Source organism: Suncus etruscus, chromosome 6, assembly GCF_024139225.1.
Source record: "Suncus etruscus isolate mSunEtr1 chromosome 6, mSunEtr1.pri.cur, whole genome shotgun sequence".
NCBI lineage: Eukaryota > Metazoa > Chordata > Mammalia > Eulipotyphla > Soricidae > Suncus > Suncus etruscus.
Window position 1 is genome coordinate 37,951,031 of NC_064853.1, and position 20,289 is coordinate 37,971,319.

General features: G+C 45.8%; 1 protein-coding gene and 1 pseudogene across 1 annotated transcript; both read right to left on the minus strand.

Annotated features, from left to right (window-relative positions):
* Nucleotides 1-676: 676 nt before the first annotated feature.
* PPIE (peptidylprolyl isomerase E) lies at nt 677-14,567 on the minus strand. The gene is made up of 10 exons (XM_049774972.1): nt 14,532-14,567; nt 13,008-13,106; nt 11,323-11,366; nt 10,880-10,906; nt 8,378-8,459; nt 7,794-7,894; nt 5,714-5,837; nt 2,561-2,746; nt 964-1,106; nt 677-852 (listed from the first exon to the last, which is right to left on the minus strand). The coding sequence occupies exons 1-10, from the start codon at nt 14,560-14,562 to the stop codon at nt 784-786; spliced, it is 906 nt and encodes a 301-aa protein (XP_049630929.1). The 5' UTR covers nt 14,563-14,567; the 3' UTR covers nt 677-783.
* A 4,337-nt stretch (nt 14,568-18,904) lies between these two features.
* LOC126012736 (uncharacterized) lies at nt 18,905-19,058 on the minus strand (annotated as a pseudogene).
* Between the last annotated feature and the right edge of the window lie 1,231 nt (nt 19,059-20,289).

The window sequence follows — 20,289 nt, forward strand, 5'->3', positions numbered from 1 at the left end:
AATATAGGAACCACATGGTGTCTATTGTCAATTACCCCACTCTGCCATTGTAGTGAGGATACAGACACATGTAACATATAAACAAAGGAATGTGAGCATGGTCCAATAAAACTTTATTCACAAAAACACACAGCAGACTGAATCTGTTTAGATCCAGGTGGTTTGCTGACATCACGGAGAAGGCACTTTGAGACAGAAAATATGTAAAAAAAAAAACATATAGAGTAAAAGTGAACAAATAAAAAAAAACAAATCACTGACACTACAAAGTGCCCATGCTGGCTACAGGTGTGGCCAGAAGAGATTAGGAGCAAGCAGGTATGGCCTCAGCACCACTGATGCCTGCTGTCCTGACATTGGTTTGACTATGGGATCTGGTGTGAGGCTTCATGACCTGGCATCTAGTGAACAAAGAAAAACTGTGGGGAAGCCATATGCCCCATGCCTTCCCCAACCTGTCTCAGCAATAGTTTAGTTATATGACACAATCTCTGAAAGCTCCTAGGAACTGGCTAGAGGCAGTAATACAAGAAGTGCAATTTATTTTCCAGCACTATCCAGTGTTGAAAAGACAGAGCAGAAGGCCTGGGAAAGATTGCAAAACCGTCTTTGGGAGCGACATAGCATTTGTCTCAATTCCCAGACCCACATCCACATGGGAGAGCTGTAATGAGGCCCTGGCTGCTCCTAGCAATCCCCATGGGAAGTTAGGATGCCTCTGCCTTGTAAGGGGCACCCCTCGGCTGTTTTCATGGCTGATAGCTCTTGGCTCAGGGTGCTTGTTCACACGAATTCCCCGCAGTCTGAAATGAGCACCTTCTGCTTGGGTTTCCCATCCTTGCTGCCCTGGGCCTGTAAGAATGAGTGAAAAAGGAGAGAAGTAGTGGGAGGGTAGGGTAAAGAGGGGTCCCCTTCCTGGAAACAGCCAAACCTGCTCCCCACTCCCCACAAGTGGGCACCCACCTCAATCTGCCGTAAAACATCTAGGCCCTCTGTGATTTCCCCAAACACCACGTGCTTGCCGTCCAGCCAGTCTGTCTTGTCGCACGTCAGGAAAAACTGGGAGCCATTGGTGTTGGGGCCTGAATTGGCCATGGAGAGCAAGCCTGGGGGAGAGAAGGACCATCTGCGTCTGCATCCCTGCTGACCTCTTAATAGACAGAGTAAATATGGCTGGGAGGTAAAGTCAGATGCCAAAAGATGGTCTCATCAGCATCACGCATGGCAAGATAGTTTCAGTGGAATGTACTAGAAATTGGCATAGAGAAAGAGATAATAAAATGGAAGGCAGTAATCTATACAACACTTAAAATTTTAAAAATAATTACTATTTTGTGGGTCTCCCACTGTTCAAGGAGCATGACAACATCTAGCAGTACTTAGCCAGTTGTACTGGGGACTCAGGTTGGGAACTCAAGATAACAAGCTACCTGGGATCTACAGGGCCACCCTGGTGAAGCCTGGAGGCCTTCAGGGATACACCTGGAAGTGCTCAGGAGCCACATGGGGCTGGAGTTCTAACTCAGACCCTAATACAGGCTTTCACCACTGAGCTATTTCTCCAGTCCCATGCACAACTTTTTCAAGAAGTTTTGCCTAGAAGGGACCAGAGGCCCAGGGAAATAGTACATGTCTTGCATATAGGTATCCTGGTTCAATCCCTGACAGCACAAGGTATCCCAAGTACTTCTAAGCCAGAGGCATAAATGCTAGCTGAGGGGTACATTAGTAAAGGATTTGTTTTATTTTGTTTTGAGAGTTCACAGTCAGCATGCCTGGAGAGCCACGTGCTGCCAGGGACTGAACTCAAGACTCTAAATATGCCAGGTACCTGATCCATCATATAGAATCTTGTGGCTCAAGGGATAGAAGTTTTAAAAACAGCCACACATACTTTTAAGCTGAGGGGCTAAGCACATGCCAGGAAACAGGTGGTACAGACAGAGGGGGTCCACAGTGGAAGCCAAGTTCTATATGTGAAAGGAAGGCATGGAGAGTCGTTGAAAGGAAGGAGGAGTGGGGTCCGAGAGATAGCATAGAGGTAAGGCATTTGCATTGCATGCAGAAGGATGGTGGTTCGAATCCTGGCATCCCATATGGTCCCCCGTGCCTGCCAGGGGCGATTTCTGAGCATAGAGCCAGGAGTAACCTCTGAGAGTGCAGGGTGTGACCTAAAAACCAAAAACAAACAAACAAACAAAAAAAACTGAAAGGGAAGAGGCGGACAGTGTGAGGGGGCAGCCGATAACCACAGGGCTCTAGTTTGGCTGCTGCAGCCATTGTCACTGATCTCATGTAGACCATTCAACATACTGCTGTGTTCTCCAGCTGCTGAAGGAGCAATTGCTGGGATTTTTACTAGTGTATCTGGCAGAAATGAGAGCAAGGGCTGAAGGCAGAGAGAGAAACCAGGTGAGGCTGGGGTAGAGGGGAGTGCAGTTCTGGGAGCAGAGGGGCAGGCAGCGAAGGAGACTGCTGATACCCCTTGTACTTGCCACAATCTCAGTTCCTCACTGCAAGACTCCTCACCCCATTAAGTCCCTCCCCGCCAAGGACACACCTGGCCCCGTATGCTTGAGGATGAAGTTCTCATCGTCAAACTTCTTGCCATAGATGGACTTGCCACCAGTGCCGTTGTGGTTGGTGAAGTCGCCGCCCTGGCACATGAACTGGGGGATGATTCGGTGGAAGCTGCTTCCCTTGAAGCCAAAGCCCTTCTCGTGGGTGCACAGGCAGCGGAAATTCTCTGGGCAACAAAAGAAGGGCTCAGGTTCACAACCAAAAGAACAGATTCTTCTAAGAGTTTGCCTTGTACATGGCTGGCCTATATTTGGGTTCAATCCCCAGTACCTCATATGATCCCCTGAACACGGCTAGGAATAATTCCTGAGAGCAGAGCTGGAAGTAACCCCTGATAATCACCAGCTGCACCACACACACCCTACCCCAAAGAAAAATGCTCCTCTGGGCAGAATTCAGGGGTTAAAGTAACTGAACCCAGTTTGATCCTTGACGCCACATGGTCCAAGCAGCCCTGAAAGTTTGGCATTCTCAAAACTGTACTGAGCTACCAAGAATCACTGGGAAAGTACCCCAGGATCCTGGGGCACCACTTGGGTGGCCCTTCACCGAAAAAAATACTTTTTTCCTTTTCATGAAAGCTGAAAAGATGAAAAGACTTTTTATTTTAATTTGAATGAAAAACGCAGTGGACCATATAGAATGCCAGTATTCAAACCCAGGTTGATTGCATACAAGGCAAACACCATACTTGCTGCACTATGGCTCCAGTCCCTTAAAAAAAAAAAAGATTTTTAAAGGGGTTGGAGGGTGGCACAGCAATAGGGCATTTGCCTTGCATGTGACTGACCTAGGACAGACAGTGGTTCGATTCCCCCAGTGTCCCATATGGTCGGTCCCCAAAGCTAGGAGCGATTTCTGAGCATATAGCCAGGAGTCACCCCTGAGCATTACCGGGTGTGGGCCCCCCCCAAAAAAAGTTTTAAAACTATTTTTTTTATCTTCTGGTGTGGGAAACCATAATATTTAAAGGAGAAAAACAGTAAGTAGCAGTACAAATCAGTTCTTTACTCAGATGCATATAAACAACAGATAATCAGCTGATAAATAAAACCAGCTGCTTGTGGTATCAGAAGACTGGGGGACAGGCAAGTACACTGAGGTGTACTTGTGGTTTTTAAACCTCCCAAGTGGTCTGGAGGCCCCCATGGTGATCTTCAGCAGTTCACTAGAAGGGTCTGAGGGTGTTGTGGGGTATAGTTTAATACTGGCTTAGCAGTATTAGAGATTACTTAACCTTTCCAGTAGTGCTCAGGAGACCCTGGAGGTACTGGGATTAAATTCTGTTGGGGCACATTCTAGGCAAAGGCCCTAACCACTGTACATCTCCTGGCCCTTTTGGTTTTTAAGCCATGCTTTGTGAAAAAGACATTTTATTTTTATTTATTTATTTTTGCACATTTTATTTTCTTTAGTTTTTGGAGTTTTTGGGCCACACCTGGTGGTACTCTGGAGTTTGAATCTTTTTTGTTTTTTGTTTTTTTGTGTCATACCCAGCAGTGCTCAGGGATTACTCCTGGCTCTACACTCAGAAATTGCTCCTGGCAGGCTTGGGGGACCATATGGTATGCTGGGGATTGTCCTGGGTCTGTCCTGGGTCAGCCGCATGCAAGGCAATGCCCTGCTGATGTGCTATCGCTCTAGCCCAAAAAAACTTTTAAAATTTATATGTCTATGTACTAATCCTTAAACTATTGTAAATAGAAGTCAGTGCTTAAAAGGATCCGAGAGGGGCTGGAGCGACAGCACAGGGGTAGGATGTTTGCCTTACATGTGGCCTACCCGGGACTGGCTCTGGTTCAATCCCCAACATCTGATGGTCCCCAGAGCCTGCTAGGAGTGGATTTCTTAGAGCAGTCAGGAGCAACCACTGAGTACCGCCAGACCTGGCCCCTCCTCCTCCAAAAAAAGAAGACTGGAGAGAGTACAATGGATTGAGTTTTTGTCTTTGCATGGGGTAGGTAGAGCATGGTTCAATTTCCAGCACTATATATAGTGAGCCCCAAGTGATCCTTGTGCCCAGAGAAACGAGTAAGCCCTGAGCACTGCTAGGTGTGCCTCCCCCACAAAAAACAAAGAACCTTTAAATTAGAAAAAGGACTAAAGAAACTTACTTAGTTAACCGTAGTTATTTCTAGAGAGTAGGACTAGATGTTGAGGAGGGGAAGAAATTTTCAATTCATTGCTTTTAATATTTTTGGAATACATGTGTCTGTTTTTGGCTGCAACTGCAGTGCTCAGGTCTTACTTCTGGCTGTTCTCAGGGATCACTCCCAATAGGACCCAGGGGAACAGAGATAATGTCACTGGCGATTAAACTAGGTCAGCTGCATGCAAGACTAGAATCCTTTCTTCACTACTATCTTTATGGCCCCTTGTATCATATTTTTAAATATGAGTACTTTTTCATTTATAAGTATTTTAAACATAGGGCCAAAGAAATAGTGTAGAAAGTAAAGCACTTGCCTGGTTGGAATCCCTGGCATGACGTGAGGATCTCTGAGTACATAACCAGGAATAACCCCTTGGCATCTGAGTGTGGACCAAAGCCTGCCCCCCAGCAAAAAAAAATTTTTTTAATGTAGAATTTAAAAAAGCAAACTATGGGGGCTGGGGAGATAGCATGGAGATATGGTGTTTGCCTTGCATGCAGAAGGACAGTGGTTCAAATCCCTGCATCCCATATGATCTCCGAACCTGTCGGGTGATTTCTGAGCATAGAGCCAGGAGCAACCCCTGAGCACTGCCGAGTGACCCCCCAAAAAACAAAAACAAACAAACAAACAAAAAAAGCAAACTAGCACTTAGCACACTGCTTCAAAGGGGAGGAAGGGGAAACCCACCTAGCCAGCAAGGTTAGTAGAATCAACCCTGGTAATAAATGGAGTGACAGATGTCCCAGCCAAATTGCCCTCACATCTTGTTTTGGGTCATTGGAATAGAACTCAATGGTACAAAAGATTCCTTACAAGGGAAGCCCTAGGTTTGATCTCTGGTACTGCAACAACAGAACATAGGCTCTGACTTATCAAAGACACTTCAAATCAATTCAGGATAAAACAATGTCATGGGCATGGGGAGAATGGTGGGGATCAGGGTATTGTGTATGTGGAGGAGGGGAATTGGTCCTCACCTGCTGTCATGGGCACTACATCAGAACGTAGACGGATTTGGATACGGCCAGCAGGCTTATTCCCGATCTTGATGTCCATGTACACTTGGGGGGTGACACGTGCCTTCTTCGCTACAGGTTCTCCCTGTGGGCAGAAGGATGGTCATAGGTTAGAGAGGATCCAGGAGCACACAGGCCCATCTGAATGTACCCCAGAACCCACCACAGTGAGCAAGCTTAAGCCGGTGTGGACAGGGCCTCTTGACAGGAGAGGGAAGAGGAAACACTTGTCTGTCACATGTCAGGAGACTGTGGGCAACCTTCTGTCCATCGGAGCAATGTTCTTTGGCCTGACACAGGCTCCACCATGCCTGAGCCTCTTCCCCATTCAAATGTCACCATCGTTGCACAGCCATCTTCCAGCTCTGCTTCCCCTTGATGGCCCCTACCTCCCCTGTTCCCCAAGCTCCGCATGCCCAGGTGGCTACATGGAACGAGGGAGATTTATGCTTCAACAAGGAAATATTCAATATGCCACCCCATCTATTCCAAAGAGCAAGTCACATGTTGCCTGGGGTTTGGTATAACAGAGCTGAGGTCTCACGAGAGGCACAAGCAGGGATCAGTGTGAAGCACTCACCTGTACAGAGTACTGTTCTAATTTTGCTATGGTACTAACCCATTTATTCCTTAGACACCCCAACATCAGTACTACTCTTTTTTTTTTTTTTTTTTTGGTTTTTGGTTTTTGGGTCACACCCAGCAGCGCTCAGGGGTTACTCCTGGCTCTATGCTCAGAAATCACTCCTGGCAGGCTCGGGGGACCATATGGGATGCCGGGTTTCAAACCAATGACCTTCTGCATGAAAGGCAAATGCCTTACCTCCATGCTATCTCTCAGGCCCCATCAGTACCACTCTTATCCCCACTTAAGTTTGCTGAAACAAGGCCATCTAAGTTCCCTATTGCCCAAAGTCACTGAGATGATAAGCTGGGACTCATATGGAAACCACCTTCTCCACAGCCCCATTTTCCTAATTACTTTACCCGCCCCACATCGTCTGAAGATGCCTATACAAAGCCTCTAATTACTGCCTGGAAGGGGAAAGGCATTAAGCACTTGAGCAGCCTGTACAAAGGCAAAGACAGAGAACAGCCTACCCTTTGGGTTTTACCATGTGTGAAGAGGGGACTGCAATATGGAGAGGACTGGGAACAGTGGCAGGACAGATACACTAGATTCCCTCCAGCTTTCCCTGATGACAGGTGAGAGTCGGTGCATGTTTTGTTTTGTTTTGTTTTGGTTTGGTTTTTGGGCCACACTCGGGCGGTGCTCAGGAGTTACTCCTGGCTGTCTGCTCAGAAATAGCTCCTGGCAGGCACGGGGGACCATATGGGACACCGGGATTCGAACCAACCACCTTAGGTCCTAGATCGGCTGCTTGCAAGGCAAACACCGCTGTGCTATCTCTCCGGCCCCCCCCCCTTTTTTTGGTGCATGTTTTGTGCTTCACAAAGAGCATTACAGTTGATGAAGATGGGAGGAGGAGTGCAAGACTGCAGCCAGGGATGACTGAAGAGCTATGCAATTATAGCAACAAGACCAGGCTACATGGGGACCAGGAGCAAATGGGAGATGCAAGGATGATTTCTGAGAAAGGCTGAGCAGAACCCAATGGTACTCCAACTATATGAAACAGGGGCCCAGGATGGCCTACAGTAACTACACTGACTGAAGAGCTATGTTATATGCTGCAAGAAGTATTCACATTTCTAGCTGAGGTCCATGTGAAAATGGAGGGGGGCAAGCTGACAGGTTTACAAATAGAAGTAAGTGGATTTGGGAAGGGAGGATCCATTTCAGGCAACAATGAGCTGCTTGTGAGGCCTACAGCAGCAATGTTTGAGGGAGAGTCAACAGCACAGGCAGGTTGAGAAATATCTGGTGAGGACCATTGTTTGAGGAGAGAGGGGAAAAAAGTAGGAGAAAGGGAGAGGGAGATAAGGGAAAGCCAAGAAGAATTGAAGGAACATCAACAGCACAGCTAAGAGAGGCTGAATCAACAGCACAGACTTCTCTGGAAGTGCATGTCTGTCTCACCTCCTGGTTTTCTACTTTGGGAGGCTCTGACCCTTCTTCCTCCTTATTCTCTTCAAGAGTCTTCCCAGAAAACTTCTTCAGCCAGTCATCATCTGACCAAACTGAAAGGAAAAAATCAAACAAGGTTAAGATAGTCAAGCTACCAGCCAACTGCCCAAGTCCTAAGAACTATGGGTAAGGAAAGTCCCTGGCGAAGGGAATCTTGAGAGCCAGCTCCTAGCAGGGCTGAGTGAAAGAGGCATACCAATAGGTGAAACATTCTAGAAGTGAAGTGCAGAAGGGATCAGGCAGAATTTCTCACAGAACAGGAATAGTGTTATACCCAGACCCCTTTTACCCTCAACCCAGGTGGCGCATGCCTTTTACTGGCAGGCACCATCAACTCCTGTCCATTCAGAGGGGCGGTCAGTGCCTACATGCAAATAAAGAGGGAGGAACACAAGTGAGAGAGCCAAGGATATAGTTCATAGTCTATGATGGCCTATATGAAACCCTAAGTTTGATCCCTGGCACTTCCTAACAGCCACCCCACTTCTCAGGCCACTCTGAGGATGTGATGGGGAAATACAGTTGCTTTCACTCACCTGGTCTGGAAGAACCTTCTTTGATCCGCATTGGTTTTGCTAGATTGACACGGATTGTCCGTCCAAAGAGCTCAGATTCATTCTGAAAAATATTCAAAAAACTTCCTGCTGAAATTGGTATTAAAAAGAGTAGAGGCCCAGAACAGTAGCACAGCGAGTAGGGTATCTGCCTTGCACGGGGCCAGAGTTCAAGCCCAGGTATCCCATATGGTCCCCCAGGCCTGCCAGGAGTTATGATCACAAAGCCAGGAGTAATGTGAGTGCCACTGGGTGTGCCTCCCCCTACAACTCAGGAAGTTAGGGGTGGACAGTATAGGGATTAAGGCGCTTGCCTTGCATGGGCACCCCACAAAATTCCAACAGATTACTAGGAGTGTTCCCTGAGCACCGCTGGGTGAGGTCCCAAAACCCCAAATATAGCAGATTGCTTTTATCCTATTAGGCATGCTCATAATTTGTTGTCCCTAAATTCCCAAGCCCTTAATAGAGCTCTATGTAATACCACATAGCATTGAGGGCTTTCCTCGCCAAGTCATCACACCTCCTTCCTTTCACTACCAGGAAAGACAGTGCTGCCAAAAATAACCTGGCTTCGGAGAACTCAGCAATCATAGGACAAATACAGCTCCAGTACCTGAGTTCACCTTCAAATTAAAGACATCCACTATGGCTGTGAGGAAAATTTCATGATAAATATTGACAAGAAAGAAAGACTGACTTGGATTTTATCGTGACAAGTCTGAAAATAATAAAAATAAATTTACTGGACTAGAAATACAGGTTTAGTGCAATGTTTTTTTTTTGTTATTGTTGTTTGTTTATTTTTGGGCTACACCCACTGGCGCTCAGGAGTCATTCTTGGCAGGCTTGGGGGACCAAACAGGATGCCCGAGATCAAACCTGTGTTGGTCGTGTGCAAGACAAATGTGCTGTACTGCTACTTCAGCCCGTTAGTGCATTATTGACCTTGGAGATTTGCTCCATCTGGACCAGATACGTGAACTCTTGGCTTTTTCCCCTCTGGAGAAGCCTATGCTCTTTCTTGAATACTCAACTCTCTCTCTTTTCTCATATCTCTAAATAATTTCTTTTTCTTTTTGGGCCATGCCCAGCTGTGCTCAGGGGTTACTCCTGGCTCTCTGCTCAGAAATTGCTCCTGGCAGGCATAGGGGACCATATGGGATGCCGGGATTCAAACCACCTTTGGTCCTGGGTTGGCCGCTTGCAAGGCAAACGCCCTACTGCTGTGCTATCTCTCTGGCTCATAAGTAATTTTTTTTTTTTTTTTTTTGGTTTTGGGTCACACCCGGTGGTGCTCAGGTGTTACTCCTGGCTGTCTGCTCAGAAATAGCTCCTGGCAGGCACGGGGGACCATATGGGACACTGGGATTCGAACTAACCACCTTTGGTCCTGGATCAGCTGCTTGCAAGGCAAACGCCGCTGTGCTATCTCTCCGGGCCCATAAATAAATATTTTTAAATAAAACTATTTACTTCATGAAAATAAAGAAATTCAGGTTTACCTATGCACTCTGTAAAACAAAGAATAGTAGATGCTGATTTGAGCACTTTTTCCCATAAAAATGATCACCAATATGACAAGACATCTTTCTCTTATTGGCTTATATAAAAAGCTAGAGGAAATCAAAGAGGCTCATATTCATATATTCATTCACTCATCTTTGGGCCTGAGGAAATAGTACAGCAAGAAGGGCATTTGCCTTGCATGTGACTGACCTGGGTTCGATCCCTGGTATCCAATATGGTCCTTTGAACACTACACGGAGTGGTGAGTGTGCAGAGCCAGGAGTAACTCGGAAGCATTGCTGATTGTGACTCTCCCCAAAAAGAAAAGTCATCTTTCCCCCTCTCCAAGGTTATTTCTATCATTATCTAAATCATCTGCATCAGTAATTTAACCCATACACATCTTTATTGAATTCTTTTCCCCAGCTATAATCTGACCTAACAAATCATGAAACCTTGTCTCTTTAGCAAAATTAGTCATTTCAATGTGCAATCAATTTGCACTGTGCTTGCAATATATTATCCTAGGAAAGAGGCTGACCAACAAGATTAGGATTTATACTACTATTAAATGAGGAAGAATATTTGAGCAAGGACTAAGTTTAGGACCCATGAATTCAATGAATATTTCATAGTTTATGAATATTTCCAGGTGGTAATTTTTACTTGTCCATGCAACCTTTTAACTTTTTGTTTTTGGGCTACACCCAGCAACGCTCAGGGGTTACTCATGGCTTTGCACTCAGAAATTGCTCCTGGGCAGGCTTGGAGATCATATGGGATGCTGGGGATTGAACCTGGGTCCGCCCTAGGTTGGCTGCATGCAAGGCAAATGACTTACTGCTGTGCTATCACTCCAGCCCCAAACCTTTTAACTTTGAAGATTCAGCAAACCAATATATGAATAAGTATGAATAAGCATCTTCTGTGCCACCCAAAAGCAACTTCAGTCAGAACAAGGACTTCCAGACATACCATGTTGTCGATAGCCGCTGCAGCATCCTGCCAAGAAAAGACAAGGTGCAAATTTAGGTTTTGCAGTTGAATGTTTCTTGTAGTCTCTAAACATATACTCAGAGACAAAGCACCCAGAAACAAGTCACTGCTCTACTTTCTATATCGAGGAAGAACATTTCCTGGCTGACTTGTCAGCACTTGTGGAGGGCAGAAGAACTAACCACCCAGAGTTCAGGGCAAGAATGCTCAATGAGCAGGGCTGTGGAAGCTTGGCAGAGCAAGCATGAAGGACTGGGCAGATGTGGACAGATATTCACAGTGTATAGCTTGAGTGAGGAAAGTTTTCTTTCAAACTCTACTTCTCTGGATGCAGCAGCAGGTCCAAAATTGCAACCAAAACAGAGAGTACTTCCCTTACAACAGGTAACAGCATTAATATAGGTAGGATCAACTTCTCTCACCTCTGCCAACTCAAATTCAACAAAAGCAAATCCTCGATGCTTTTCTAGGGAAAAAAAAATGGGGGTGGGGGAGAGAAAACCAAGGATTACCATTGTGGCAATGAAAAGAAACAGACGGTCACAAAAGAAGTCAAGTTAACCTCTTACTATTCCAATCACTAAGATAAATTTCATTCTTCGTATTTTTTTTTTCTAGTTTAAACATCTCAAGCAGAATTTCACATTGAATTTCTTGGAGGGGGAGGAGTCTCACCTGGTGATGCTTAGGGGTTATTCCAAGCTTAGTGCTTAAATCCCTCCTATTGATGTGTGGTACTGGGGATTGAACCTGGCCTTCCAGCATGCAAAAAAAATACCTAAGTCAGTTGAGCCCTCACCTCAAATTTTCAGTGAGCATAGATGAATAATAAACTATAATTTTCTTATTAAAATTAATTTTTGGGTCACACCCGGCAACGCTCAGGGGTTACTCCCAGCTCTACGCTCAGAAATCGCCCCTGGCAGGGGACCATATGGGATGCTGGGATTCGAACCACCATCCTTCTGCATGAAAGGCAAACGCCCTACCTCCATGCTATCTCTCTGGCCTCTATTAAAATAAATTTTTAACAAAGTAAAGAAAAACCTTAACCAATACATTCAAGGCAGTTAAAAAATTAAGTATTTGGGGCCGGAAAGATAGCATGGAGGTAAAGCGTTTGCCTTTCATGCAGGAGGTCATCGGTTCAAATCCCAGCGTCCCATATGGTCCCCCGTGCCTGCCAGGAGCAATTTCTGAGCCTGGAGCCAGGAATAACCCCTGAGCACTGCCTGGTGTGACCCAAAAACCAAAAAAAAAAAAAAAATTAAGTATTTAGGGCCGGGAAGGTGGCGCTAGAGGTAAGGTGTCTGCCTTACAAGCGCTAGCCAAGGAACGGACCGCGGTTCGATCCCCCAGCGTCCCATATGGTCCCCCCAAGCCAGGGGCGATTTCTGAGCACATAGCCAAAAGTAACCCCTGAGCGTCAAACGGGTGTGGCCCAAAAACCAAAAAAAAAAAAAAAATTAAGTATTTAACATATCAATTATTTGTTCCAAATTTTTTTTTGGGGGGGTCCCACAACCAGTGGTGCTGGGGATAACTCCTGGCACTGTGCTCAGGGATCACTCTTGGTGATGCTCAGGGGACCAAGCATCTGGCAGCGCTCAGGGGGAACATGTGGGGTGCAGGATTGAACCCAGTTTAGTCATCTGCAAGGCAAGCACCCTACCACCACTATATTATCCCCACCTTATTATTTTTTTAAATAGGGGTTGCACCTATTATGGGAAAAAAGGCAGACATAAAGTGCCAGGGATTGAACTCAAGAGTCTCATACATACTAGGCATGTGCTCTACCACATGGGCCATCTCCCTATGCCAATTTTATCTTTAACAAATAGAAATGCCAGGCCGAGGGGTCAGGAGATGGCTCAAGGGACTAGAACACATGATATACCTGTAGGAACCCCAATTCCATCCCTTGTACCACATGGCCCTCAGCACAGTTAGATCAGTCAGCACCAAATCACCATATTTCTGAGTGTGTCTGGGAGCAGCCCTCAGGGAAATCTGAACCTAGCTTGAGAGGTCTCCTCACTGCCCTAAACAGAACAAAATAAGCATCGTGGCATGACCTTAAACATATTTAAATTCTTGAACTCACCTGTTTCATAATCCAATGGAATCTGAATATCTGTGATGTCTCCAAAAGGGATAAAAGCAGCATGAAGAACTTTGTCATCTACCTCCTCTGCAAGTCCACCTGCAAAATCAAGGGCCTCTGAGCCATTGTTCCCAGTCTATGGACACATAACTACCTCCTTTGCTCCCTTTTCAGATCTTTCTCTAGCCCCAAGATAACTGCAAGTCCTTTTCTTTGCAGGTAGGGGTTCTTCCAAGAAGTGCTCAGGGAGACTCCCAGAAATATTAAACCAATTATGTCAGAGTGTTCATTACTCTGTCCCAGCGATGCTCAGGCCAGAGATACTACAGACCATCAGGGCCAAATCCAGAGGTGCTCCGGAGTGATTCCAGACTCTATAATGCTAGGGGTTGGGGGTGGAGGAGATGACATTATATTATACAGAGGACTTAACTGTCCTTGCACAGGCAACTGATTCCTGAGTTATCTCCTTAACTCTAAATAGCTTCATTTGAGAGGGGAAAGGGGGTGCTCAGGGCACTATGTAGTCCCAAACCATGGTGAGCAAACCCATGCCTGCAAAGCATGTATTCTAGCTTTTGTTTGTTTGCTTGTTCTGGGGTCACACCTGACGGCATTCGGGTTACTCTTGACTCTGCACTCAAAAACTGCTCCTGGCAGGCTCAGGGGACCATATGGGATGTCAGGATTCAAACTATGGTCTGTCCTTGGTCAGCTGCGTACAAGGCAAACACCTACTGCTGTACTATCTCTCCGGCCCATACTCTAGCCTGTTGAGGTCTCTCCCTTCCCTTCAAAGAGGGGCCATGGGTATGCCTGAGTAGTGAATGCCAGGATTCGATCCCTTAACCACAAACAAATGATTCCTGCTGTCCTCAGGGTAAAGTATAAACTCAGTAGCTTGCACTGGCTAATGAATCGTGACCCAAGCTCTATCCACATTTTGAGTCTTGCTTCCCCAACCCTGTGGTTTCTGCAGGATGTCCCAAGCAAAGTCTATCTGAGTTCTGAACTTTTTTGCTCTCCTTTTCTGCAAACACAACTTGCCATGCTACGACGTTGGCTGCTAGGCATCCTAAGATTCACTTTCTCCTCCCCAGGTAAAGAGGGTCTTTTCTCCCTGCATCGAGCCCAGGTCATCATTACCCTAGGGCCTCTCAAAGGGCTCATCAATCATACTGTTGAGGTTAACTTTTACTTCTGCCCGACTAGCCAGGTTCTCCTTCCATTAGGGCAGGGTCTGGGACTGTGCCAGGCTGCGGCAAATGATTGCTAAGTGAAGACACATGAGGGTCTGGAGATTCAGAATAATCCTCTAGCAAAGGCCGGCCAAGGGAGGTGAAGTTCTTGATAGAGAGCTGAGGGATCTCGGAAGAGGGCTGCAAAGTCAGTTATTTGCCTGGCTCACACCGAGGCAAGGCCATGATGAGCCCTCCGGCCTGGATAGCTACTCCATGCAGCCCTCAGTTTCCTGAGGCGCCTCTATCCCACCTGGGTTCGCCCAGATGCCCCGCACTCGCTCACCTACGTAGAGAACACGCTTGGTGGTGGCCATCTTGGTCCCGCGCTTTTCCGCCGGAAACTGGCGCTGGAACCGCCCCTTTGCTCATGGCCACACCCATTGGCCCCGAGAGTATCTGAGTCCACGCCCACTTTCTCCAGAGCCAATCCGCTTCCGGCTGCGCTGGCTTTGGGTGGAGCTTAGGTGAGCCGAGCAGCAAGCTGTGATGCGGCCTGAGCTCTCCTTGGCCTTGTGCTTCTTGCAGAACCCGCTGATGGGTCAGCAGTCAACTGGGAACCCACGGTTTATATAATATAATTATATTAGAATTTTATATTATATTTGTTATAAATACAATATTTTATATAATATATTTATATTATATATTTATTGATGTATTATATAAATATGATATATATTTATATATAACATATATACAAAATATATATATTTATATATAAACATATAAATATATGTATTTATATATAATTATATATTCATATTATAGAATATAAATATAATTATATAATAGTATTATATAATAAATAATTTATTAATTCATTTATAATTAAATTATTGGGAGCCGGTTGCCCTAATCCTAACTGGGAAATTAAGCGGGGTTTTTTGGCCTCTTTTTTTTTTTTTTTTTTTACTTTTTCTTTGATTTTGTTTTTAATTTTGATCATGCAGGGGGATCAACCCAGGTTCCTAGGGCTACATTTAGCTATGTGCATGGTTTACTCCCTGGCACTGCCATGCTCATTCTTTTCAGTATTGTCTAGCTGCCTTCACACTACAGTACCCTCTTCGGCCAAAGGTGGACTGAAGCTTTTGTGGAATGTTGAAGGGTTGTGAGAATTGACAGTAGTGATTTCATGGTCACATTCACTTTGTATTGTTTTGTTTTGGTTTGGTTTTTGGTTTTTGAGTCACACCCAGCAGTGCTTAGAGGTTCCTCCTGGCAGGCTCAGGGGACCATAAGAAATGCCGGGATTAGAACCACAGTCCTTCTGCATGCAAGGCAAACACCCTACCTCCATGTTATCTCTCTGACCCTTATGTTGGGTTTCTGAGGCCAAGCCCAGCAGTTCTCAAGTGCTGTTCCTGCTTTCTGCTCCCATGTGACCCATGGATGTTCTCGGGAATCATATGTAGTGCTGAGGATGGAAATGGGGTCATTCACATTACAAAGCAGGTGCCTTAAGGCTTATACTATTTATTTGGCCCCAAGTTATGTTTATTATTCTGACCTTCATTTTATTTTATTTTTATTTTTTTGGGTTTTTGGGCCACACCCGGCAGTGCTCAGGGGTTTCTCCTGGCTGTCTGCTCAGAAATAGCTCCTGGCAGGCACGGGGGACCATATGGGACACCGGGATTCGAACCAACCACCTTAGGTCCTGGATCAGCTGCTTGCAAGGCAAACACTGCTGTGCTATTTCTCCAGGCCCTGACCTTCATTTTATAAAGGAGTGGGTGGATCTCTAGAGGTTAATGCAGTAGTTTAGGGAAGTAAGAATTTTTTTTTCCTTCCAAGTCACCCTCCTGATGATTGAAGGGTAATTTTTCCTCAAAGGAGACTAAACTTTAGGACACAAAGTACTACTGATAACAAGGTTCCTAGAACCCTGGACAGGCTGTAGCTGTTTGCAGTTTAATAGGATCTCCAGTCTACACCAGTCTTACCTGTCCTCACACTTCCTTGACCTGACCTCTGCCCCTGCCCAATTGGGTCTTTTCTGCCCCTACAGACACACCATTCTTGTTAACTACAGACTGAGGCCACAGCCCCAAATCTAGAAATTTACTGGGAAACCTGTAACAATAGTCACATGTGTTCATCTCTTTCATGCTGAACTCTCAGAGCTAAGCAGTGGCTGCACAGAGCAAATCTCAGCCACCTCAAGCCAAAACAGCGAGGTTATGGGGATCCCAGACTTGTTGGCTAAATAAAAGTGTGGGTAACATCTATACCCTATTTGTGGCCAGTGTCTAAAGCAGAGGCAGTTCTATGGGATCTGCTAACTTCAGGTAGTGTCAGAAATTAATTGAGGGCCTGGAGAGATAGCACAGCGGCGTTTGCCTTGCAAGCAGCTGATCCAGGACCAAAGGTGGTTGGTTCGAATCCTGGTGTCCCATATGGTCCCCTGTGCCTGCCAGGAGCTATTTCTGAGCAGACAGCCAGGAGTAACCCCTGAGCACCGCTGGGTGTGGCCCAAAAACAAAAACAAAAACAAACAAACAAAAAGAAATGAATTAAAATGTTGAGCCCATTGGGGATTGATGTCAGGAAAAAAAAAAAAAGCTCCCCAACCCAGGGGAGCTCCCACTGCTGACCCTTTTTTTTTTTTTTTTTTTTTTTTTTGGTTTTTGGGCCACACCCTGTGACGCTCAGGGGTTACTCCTGGCTATGCGCTCAGAAGTTGCTCCTGGCTTCTTGGGGGACCATATGGGACGCCGGGGGATCGAACCATGGTCCGTCCTAGGCTAGCGCAGGCAAGGCAGGCACCTTACCTCCAGCGCCACCGCCCGGCCCCACTGCTGACCCTTTTACCAGACTAGGGACTATCATCTTTAAGTCAGAGGAAGCCCGAGAAAGGTCGTGGGGACAGATGCTCTGAATGCCACCAAACCTTAGTGTCCAGGGTTACTACTCATAGCCCCTCCCATTTTTGGTTTATGGGCCACACCCGGTGATGCTCAGGGGTTACTCCTGGCTCTGCGCTCAGAAATCGCTCCTGGCTCGGGGGACCATATGGAACACCAGGGGATTGAGCCACGGTCCATCCTAAGTTAGCGCATGCAAGGCAAACGCCCTAGTGCTTGTGCCACTGCTCCGGCCCCCTCAGATCCCCATTTTAAAACTACCAGTTCTGAGTACCAGTTTTGCTCTCAGTGTATTTGATTTCCAGGAGCATCTCAGGATCTTTCTAGCCAGGTTTTAGTGTTCTGTTTGAATGAGGGGAACAAATGTTCTCCTGTGATGAGATGTTTGAGAACCAGAGATATGGTACAGCAGATAAGGTTCTTGAAATGCACACAGACAGTCCTGGATTGATCCCAGCACTATATCTGGTCCCGGCTAGTATCTCTGTGAATGATTCAGCAAGTTAATTACTCACTCAACATCTGTTTCTGTCTGTTTTTGGTGTGTGTGTTTGTGTGTGTATATGTGTGTGTGTTTGTACATTCCTGCATGTGCTGTGGTCAGCATGAAGGTGTTTAGGGACACCTGCACTTATAAATGACCCATAGGCTGTGGTGCCTAGGAACCAGGAGAGGCAACAGATGCACACTAACATAAACACTCTACAAAGTTCAGTATTAGAAAAGCCAGTCCATCACTAAACCTCTGAATACTCTCATTCAAAGTGCAAGGGGCTGAGGTGAGGAAGAGAGGCTACAATTTTTGAGCAAATTCAGTTCTTCCAGGGGATGTCAGAAGAGCAACATTCTGAATTCTCGGGGCCGGAGAGATAGCATGGAGGTAAGGCGTTTGCCTTTCATGCAGGAGGTCATCAGTTCGAATCCTGGCGCCCCATATGGTCCCCTGTGCCTGCCAGGAGCAATTTCTGAGCCTGGAGCCAGAAATAACCGCTGAGCACTGCCGGGTGTGACCCAAAAACCACACACCAAAAAAAAAAAAAAAAAAACATTCTGAATTCTCACTTCTGTGGTCTTGTATGTGATAGAGAGTAATACAATTAGAAAGAGACAATGTAAGCCATGCAGAACACATCTAATCGTCAGACTCAACATTAGGGAACTCTTCCTCAGATGTTAGTTCTGACAAGTTTCAAGCTTTTCCTCCTTTTCTTTCTTTTTTTGTCCTTCCTTCCTTCCTTTTTCTTCCCTCCCTCCCTCCCTCCCTCCCTCCCTCCCCTCCCTCCCTCCCTCCCTCCCTTTCTTCCTTCCTTCCTTCCTTCCTTCCTTCCTTCCTTCCTTCCTTCCTTCCTTCCTTCCTTCCTTCCTTCCTTCCTTCCTTCCTTCCTTCCTTCCTTCCTTCCTTCCTTCCTTCCTTCCCTCCTTCTTTTCTTGTTTTTGGGCCACACCCGGCAGCCCTCAGAGGTTATTTCTGGCTCTGAGCTCAGATATCGCCCCTGACAGGCTTAGGGGACAATATGGGATGCCAGGAATCAAACCTGGGTCCATCCCATGTTGGCCTCGAGCAAGGCAAATACCCTACCACTTACAAACTTTTCTTTTCTTTTCTTTTCTTTTTGGGTTTTTTGGGCCACACCCGGCGGTGCTCAGGGGTTACTCCTGGCTGTCTGCTCAGAAATAGCTCCTGGCAGGCATGGGGGGACCATATGGGACACCAGGATTCGAACCAACCACCTTAGGTCCTGGATCGGCTGCTTGCAAGGCAAACACCGCTGTGCTATCTCTCCGGGCCCTACAAACTTTTTTTTTAATTACCACAAATTATGCAGTCAAGTTTTCCACATTTGGGGAAATTGCAGGGGTCAGCACATCAGAGTGCAATGGATAAGCCTTGCCCTGGGGAAACCATCTTTGTGATCATAGTATCTTCCCTGCCAGGTAAAAATGCTTACAAACTTTTTCAAGTAGAAATTATTCCATTTTATTCATTGACCCAAATGAGCCCTCACATTAGAAAATTAGCAACCAAGTATTGAATATTTGTTGGATATACAAAATTATAATAAATAATAAAATAAAAATTATAATAAATAACTTTCATGCTACAAGTTTTTTTTTAAACAAAGACCAATACCACTTTAAGAATTTCCAGAAAAAAGAAAAAAAAAAAAGAATTTCCAGAAGCGATTGGGTCAAAAGGCATGCTTATAAAAGCAGTTACAATTATATGCCATGATACACTTCTCTAAAAAAATATTCTAGAAATATATTCTAGAAACAGTAAATATTTCTAGTTGCTTCTGTGAGGTCAGTATTGAGCTGGATTCCTAGAAGCAGAGCAGGTCCTTGAAGGCTATAGAAAGGACTAATGTTGGATTAGAGTGATAGTAGGGCATTTGCCTTGCATGTAGCTGACCTAGATTTGATCCTTGGCATCCCATATGGTTAACCAAGAACCCCAGGAGTGATTCCTGAGTAAGCCCTGAGCACCACTAGGAAGGAAGGAAGGAAGGAAGGAAGGAAGGAAGGAAGGAAGGAAGGAAGGAAGGAAGGAAGGAAGGAAGGAAGGAAGGAAGGAAGGAAGGAAGGAAAAGGAAGGAATAATGTCTTTTCACATGCCATCAAGTTTTGGAAATTCTTTTTTGGGGGGACCATATGGGATGTGGGACAAACCCACATTGGTCACCTGCACACAAACAAGCACCTTACCTACTGTATTGTCAATCTTGCCCTGAGCTTTACTTTCTAGTCCATCCTCCTTACCTCTTGAAAGAGAAGAAGGGTTGGAAAGGAAGTTCAATCACCAACAGCCAATTAGTTAATCATATTTGTACAGTGAACCATCTATATAAAACCCAAAATGGGGACTGGAGAGAAGGCTCAATTGACTGAAGCATATTTCTTTTTGGGGGAGGGATAAGGACCTGGCAGTCCTTAGGAGTTACTTCTGGTTCTGAACTCAGGAATTATTCTATCAGTGCTTGAGGAACTATGTGGAGTGCTGAGGCTCTAACCTGGGGCAGCCAGGTGAAATACACACATCCATGTACTATCATTCCAGCCCCTGGAGTTAATGTCTTTTATTCTGGAGTACTGGGTTTGATCTCTGGCACCATGTGGTTCCCAAGGGACCATGTGGTAACACCAGGAATGACCCCCCAGCATCACCTGGGGTAA

Bases quoted from the DNA above. Each gene is read 5' to 3' on its own strand.
- PPIE (XM_049774972.1), bottom strand. From the start codon at position 14,562: ATGGCCACCACCAAGCGTGTTCTCTACGTAG. The intron at 11,367-13,007 runs GTGAGTTCAAGA...TTTTTTCCCTAG, and splicing joins TCCATTGGATTATGAAACAG to AAAAGCATCGAGGATTTGCT. The intron at 2,747-5,713 runs GTGAGGACCAAT...TTTGTTGCCCAG, and splicing joins TGTAGTGCCCATGACAGCAG to AGAATTTCCGCTGCCTGTGC.